Source organism: Schistocerca piceifrons, chromosome 8 (assembly GCF_021461385.2).
Source record: "Schistocerca piceifrons isolate TAMUIC-IGC-003096 chromosome 8, iqSchPice1.1, whole genome shotgun sequence".
NCBI classification, from domain to species: domain Eukaryota; kingdom Metazoa; phylum Arthropoda; class Insecta; order Orthoptera; family Acrididae; genus Schistocerca; species Schistocerca piceifrons.
This window is the reverse complement of record NC_060145.1, coordinates 4,070,498-4,077,595: the sequence shown is the minus strand read 5'-3', so window position 1 is coordinate 4,077,595 and position 7,098 is coordinate 4,070,498. Positions and strand designations below refer to the sequence as shown.

Sequence of the window (7,098 nt, the reverse complement as noted above, 5' to 3'; positions counted from 1 at the left end):
GAAGGATATTACGGAGACGTGGCTTAGCCACAGCCTGAGGAACGTTTCCAGAATGAAATTTTCACTCCGAAACAGATTGTGTACAGATATGAAACTTGCTGGTAGATTAAAACTGTAAGCTGGACCTAGACTCTAACTCGGAACGTTTGCCTCTCGCTGGCAAGTGCTCTATGTACGGAGCCACCTGAGCATGACTCACGATCTATACTGACAGCTTTACTTCCGCTAATACCTCGTCTCCTACCTTCCAAATTGTAGAGAAGCTCTCCTGCGAAATTTGCACGACTAGCAATCCTGGAAGAAATGCCTTTGCGGATACACGGCTTAGCCACAGCCGAGGCGATGTATCCAGATTAAAATTTTCACTCTGCGAAGGTCCCGAGTACGAGTCTCCGTCCGGGACAGAGTTCTAATCTGCCAGAATGTTTCGCCTCGTATACTGTATTTTGGAATACACTAAGTAAGAGAGATCGTCGTGTCATCTTCGTGTGACGATGTGTGACGTGTGGCATTATTGGCATCTGTGCGATTGTCACAGACGATACGTCGTCTGTGTCGGTTGAAACAGTACAGGAGACGAAAGAAGTGTCTGAAGGAGTCGCACAGTGGACGGTGAAGCGGCCCCGGACCTGCTGCCGGCTGCCGGCTAGGCCCCCTGGTGGTCCTCCGCGATGAGGTCGGCGGCGCGCTCGGCCAGGGCGATGACCGGCACGTTGGTGTGGCCGGAGGGGAGCAGCGGCATGGCGGAGGCGTCGACGACGCGCAGCGCCGCGACGCCGCGCACGCGCAGGCGCTCGTCCAGGACGCCTCGCGGCCCCATGGCCGCCGTGCAGCACTGGTGGTAGATGGTGAAGGAGAGGTGGCGCGCGGCGCAGCGCCAGTGCGCGTCCGAGCCGGCGGGCAGGCGCGCGCACGCGGGCACCGCCAGCGGCAGGGCGCGCGCCCCCAGCCGCCGCAGCGCGCCGCCCCCGGCCACGCGCTCCGCCGCCCGGATGCCCGCCACCACCAGCTGCAGGTCGCGCGGGTCGCTGAAGTAGCCCATCTCCAGCACCGGCCTGCGGGCGCGCCGCGCCTGAATACACTCTGGCCCACATCTGGCTCCCACTACGGGGAGAAATTGCCACTGCTGCGTTATTCGTCTAGATCTATACAGCCTGCAGGCACATCGCACATTCAGTCCGCAGTACAGGGATAGTGTGCCACTGCTGCATTGTTCGTCTAGGCCTACACAACATGTTGATATGTCACAACTGCATGCACTATGGCCCACTCTCTCCCAATACAGGGAGAGCGTGCCACTGCTGCGCTGTTCATCTATGTGTATACGACCTGTGGACATGTCACAAATGTATATGCTGTGGCCCACATTCGATTCCCAGTACAGAGAGAGCATGCAACTGCTGCATTGTGCATCTAATACAGGGTAGTATTGGTAAGTGGGGTACGAAGTGTAGGAAACGATCCGTCGCAGGGTACGATGCTGTCAAGACCGTAGAAAATGTCGTCAAACATGCCTGCGAGCAGTACGTTTGCCACCTTGCCAGCAGCGCCGAGGGTCGGAGTCGACGGAATGGTGGGGTACTTTCCAACGGGCGTAATGGGGGAATCCTGAGTACACTTCGTACAGTTTAGAACGATAGAAGACGATCACACGTAGAAGAAAGCGTCCGAGAGAAAATCGCCGACAGGTATCGCAGAGAGGGCTGTGTGCGCCCATAACGTACAACGTAATTAAAGCTCACAGAGGGGCGGATTAAGGGAGAGTGGATACTTAGAGAGTAATCCGAGCAACTGGAATGCAGTGATGCTCTTCAGCGGCACCTGATGGAGCAATTGACACTTCAAATCCGAGAAGATGGTGATAGACTCTGGTGCACACTTGGCAGCTCCAAGCTAAGTAGCAGTTTTCAGTATTCATTAGTACAGCTCTGAACAGAGACTGCCAGTCTCTGGCCAAAGAATTATATTACAGGAATTTTACTCAACAGCAAGAATAAGTTCTCGTCTCTTGTACTATAGGCTAATTGGCCCTTGATTGATAGTGAATTACTTCAAAGTGTTGATGATTCATGATGTAGGACAAGTAGTCACTAGGTAGCAGACTGAGTGGCAGTGAAAGAATGTGTCTCTGACGAAGCCCCTTACTAAAGTTTATTGAAGGAACCTGACATTTTTTTTTGTCAGTTTCAGTCTGACACCTCAATAAACAAATGTGTTGATAGGAAAATAAACCGATTGACTAAATGTAATAACTTAATACGCCAGCCCTCTCAGTTTCATGAAAATTAACAACCTGTTATAACTGGACATCCATCCCGCCCAAGGAGATTTCCTCCCTTTCACCTCCGCTATAAAGATTGACAAACAAGTTAACTAAACCCATGTAATCGTTAACTTCCTCATTCCGCTGTGCAGATAACACCGAAACCAAAAGAAAAAATAGTTGGTGTAGGGAAACTGCGCTGGAATGTGACAAAGCTAAAAAGGTCATATGGGATATGGACTTAGGTCCAGAAATGCGTTCCAAGAGGGGTACGCCCTCTTGGACTTGGAAGATCTTTGCAGTGTAGGTTTCAGTAATCTAAAGCATTCGTGAGATCGTCCAAGGCAAGTGAGAATATTCTGTCTGTACTGCTGTTTCAGGTCCACACTCAACAGGGTAGTGAGCTGGAGCACCGTCATGTAGTAGCCACAATCCCTGTGTGCCACCAAAGGCACTTCTTGCAGCAGAATGTAAACATATCAGTCGGCCCGTAAGGTCTTGTGGAAGGATGACTGGTCCCATGACGCATTCGCCTAACCCGCCCACACAGTGAAGTTTAATCAGTGCTGATCGTTTGCTACCACAGCACCATCGGGATTATCCGTAGCCCACAACTGGTTGATGTGAAGGTTGATGATATTGCCCCTCCTAAAGGTAGCCTGCAACAAATTTCACGCCTTATGTCCAAATGAGGCTCTGTTTCTCCATATCCTCCTAGGGCTGGTCCCCTGCAGCATGTCCCCATGTAACAAAATCACCCTGTATATAATCAGCAAGTAGACTCGTAAAACAACGGTAGGCTACGCTAGACTACCACACTAAGTAGCTGTAGACTGCGGTAGTTTATCTTTGGTCGGTTGAGGTTGTACCTGCGTTAACTGTACGTCAGGTATGTCGCACACCTGTACGGTCTAACCTCATAACGATCGCTTTGTTTGTTTTATGTCATCACTGGCTTACTAGATTTCCCTAGAAACCGGAAATCGTGAACTGTCTAGAAACAGAGAGAGCATGCATAGGTGGCCTCGCAACTTACGACATTTTAGTTCTGCTTAGTTATCTTCCTGTCTCTTACTTAAAAATAAACAGTATTTCTAGCAAAATTGAAAATTTCAATGTTCAACTGAGATTTTTATTCGAAAATGTTTTATTTATAACGTCAGAAACGGGGGAGAGGAAAAAAATAGCTATACCACGTACTGCTAAAAAATGAAATTTCCTAAAAAAAAGTAAAAAAACTCAAACATCGCTTCAATACTTCGTCGAACTTACATAAAACATGTTTTTTGTTCATAAACAACTTTCGTATTTATCAGTAATAACAGGAAACTCTTGTCATTTATAATGTTGATCAACATTCTATTGAGCACAAAATGGCAGCCGGCCGTTGTGGCCGAGCGGTTCTAGCCACTCCAGTTCGGAACTGCGCTGCTGTTACGCTCGCAGGTTTGAATCCGGCCTCGGGCATGGATATGTGTGATGTCCTTAGGTTAGTTAGGTTTAAGTAGTTCTAGGTGACTGATGACCTTAGATGTTAAGTCCCATAGTGCTCAGAGCCATTTGAACCAAAGAATGGAAAGCAGAACGATGGAAGGAGTATATAGGGGGTCTATACAAGGGCGATGTACGTGAGGAGAATATTATGGAAGTAGAAGAGAATGTAGATGAAGATGAAATGGGAGATATCTACATCTACATCCATACTCCGCAAGCCACCTGACGGTGTGTGGCGGAGGGTACCCTGAGTACCTCTATCGGTTCTCCCTTCTATTCCAGTCTCGTATTGTTCGTGGAAAGGAGGATTGTCGGTATGCTTCTGTGTGGGCTCTAATCCCTCTGATTTTATCCTCATGGCATCTTCGCGAGATATACGTAGGAGGGAGTAATATACTGCTTGACTCTTCGGTGAAGGTATGTTCTCGAAACTTTAACAAAAGCCCGTACCGAGCTACTGAGCGTCTCTACTGCAGAGTCTTCCACTGGAGTTTATCTATCATCTCCGTAACGCTTTCGCGATTACTAAATGATCCTGTAACGAAGCGCGCTGCTCTCCGTTGGATCTTCTCTATCTATTCTATCAACCCTGTCTGTTACGGATCCCAAACTGCTGAGCAGTATTCAAGAAGTGGGCGAACAAGCGTACTGTAACCTACTTCCTTTGTTTTCGGATTGCATTTCCTTAGGATTCTTCCAATGAATCTCAGTCTGGCATCTGTTTTACCGACGATCAACTTTATATGATCATTCCATTTTAAATCACTCTTAATGCCCACTCCCAGATAATTTATGGAATTAACTGCTTCCAGTCGCTGACCTGCTATTTTGTAGCTAAATGATAAGGGATCTATCTTTCTATGTATTCGCAGCACATTACACTTGTCTACATTGAGATTCAATTGCCATTCCCTGCACCATGCGTCAATTCGCTGCAGATCCTCTTGCATTTCAGTAAAATTTTCCACTGTCACAACCTCTCGATATACCACAGCATCATCCGCAAAAAGCCTCAGTGAACTTCCGATGTCATCCACAAGGTAATTTATGTATATTGTGAATAGGAACGGTCCAACGACACTCACTTGCGGCACACCTGAAATCGCTCTTACTTTGGAAGACTTCTTTCCATTGAGAATAACATGGTGCGTTCTGTTATCTAGGAACTCTTCAATCCAATCACACAATTAGTCTGATAGTCCATATGCTCTTACTTTGTTCATTAAACGACTGTGGGGAACTGTATCGAACGCCTTGCGGAAGTCAAGAAACACGGCATCTACCTGGGAATCCGTGTCTATGGCCCTCTGAGTCTCGTGGACGCAGAGCGCGAGCTGGGTTTCACACGACCGTCTTTTTCGAAACCCATGCTGATTCCTACAAAGTAGATTTCTAGTCTCCAGAAAAGTCATTATACTCCGACATAATACGTGTTCCAAAATTCTACAACTGCTCGACGTTAGAGATATAGGTCTATAGTTCTGCACATCTGTTCGACGTCCCTTCTTGAAAACGGGGATGACCTGTGCCCTTTTCCAATCCTTTGGAACGCTACACTCTTCTAGAGACCTACAGTACACCGCTGCAAGAAGGAGGGGGGGGGGGGGGGGCAAGTTCCTTTGCGTACTCTGTGTAAAATCGAACCGGTATCCCATCAGATCCAGCGGCCTTTCCTCTTTTGAGCGATTTTAATTGTTTCTCTATCCCTCTGTCGTCTATTTCTATATCTACCATTTTGTCATCTGTACGACAATCTAGAGAAGGAACTACAGTGCAGTCTTCCTCTGTGAAACAGCTTTGGAAAAAGACATTTAGTATTTCGGCCTTTAGTCTGTCATCCTCTGTTTCAGTACCATTCTGGTCACAGAGGGTCTGGACATTTTGTTTTGATCCACCTACTGCATTGACATAAGGGCAAAATTTCTTAGGATTTTCTGACAAGTCAGTACATAGAACTTTACTTTCGAATTCATTGAACGCCTTAAGAGTTTGACAGAGCACTGGAAGACCTGAGTCGAAACAAGGCCCCAGGAGTAGACAACATTCCATTAGAACTACTTAGAGCCTTGGGAGAGCCAGTCCTGACGAAACTCTACCATCTGGTGAGCAAGATGTATGCGACAGGCGAAATACACTCAGACTCGAAGAAGAATATAATAATTGCAATCCCAAAGAAAGAACGGGTTGACACATGTGAAAATTACCGAACTATCAGTTTAATAAGCCACTGCTGCGAAATACTAACACGAATTCTTTACAGACGAATGGAAGAACTGGTAGAAGCTGATCTCGGGGAAGATCAGTTTGGATTCCGTAGAAATGTTGGAACACGTGAGGCAATACTGACCCTTAGACTTAGCTTAGAAGAAAGGTTAAGGAAAGGCAGGCCTACGTTTCTAGCATTTGTAGACTTAGAGAAAGCTTTTGACAATACTGACTGGAATAGTTGCAAATTGTGAAGGTTGTAGGAGTAAAATACAGGGAGCGAAAGGCTATTTACAATTTGTACAGAAACCAGATGGCAATTATAAGAGTCGAGGGGCATGAAAGGGAAGCAGTGGTTGGGGAGGGAGTGAGACAGGGTTGTAGCCTATCCCAGATGTTATTCAATCTGTGTATTGAACAAGTTGTTCAGGAAACAAAAGAAAAATTTGGAGTAGGTATCAAAATCCATGGAGAAGAAATTGAAAGTTTGAGGTTTGCTGATGACATCGTAATTCTGTCAGAGAGAACAAAGGACCTGGAAGAGAAGTTGAACGGAATGGACAGTGTTTTGAAAGGAGCATATAAGATGAACATTTAAGATGAACATCACCTCCGTCCCCGGTAGCTGAGTGGTCAGCGCAACAGAATGCCAATCCTAAGGGCGCAGGTTCGATTCCAGGCTGGGTCGGAGATTTTCTCTGCTCAGGAACTGGGTGTGGTGTTGTCCTAATCATCGTCATTCCATGCCTATCGACGCGCAAGTCGCCGAAGTGGCGCCAAATCGGAAGACTCGCACCCGGCGAACGGTCTACCCGACTGGATGCCCTATTCACACGATACTTTCTAACAGAAGCAAAACAAGGATAATAGAATGTAGTCGAATAGAATCAGGTGATGCTGAGGGGATTTGATTAGGAATTGACACACTTGCGATACTAGTTAAGTTTTGGTATTTGGGGAGCAAAACAACTGATGATGGTCGAAATAGAGAGGATATAAGATGTAGACTGGCAATAGCAAGGAAAGCGTTTCTGAAGAAGAGAAATTTGTTAACATCGAGTATAGATTTAAGTGTCAGGAAGTCGTTTCTGAAAGTATTTGTATGGAGTGTAACCATGTATGAAAGTGAAACATGA

At 46.6% G+C, this 7,098-nt stretch overlaps 1 protein-coding gene across 1 annotated transcript in view; it reads right to left on the bottom strand.

The window, feature by feature from the left end:
* Window positions 1-646: 646 nt before the first annotated feature.
* The window catches only part of LOC124711477 (4-pyridoxate dehydrogenase-like), a 53,364-nt gene continuing 46,912 nt past the window's right edge, over window positions 647-7,098 (bottom strand). Inside the window, exon 8 of the mRNA XM_047241584.1 lies at window positions 647-1,154. Within this exon, the coding sequence (XP_047097540.1) occupies window positions 647-1,154 (508 nt within the window). The remainder of the gene's footprint in view (window positions 1,155-7,098) is intronic.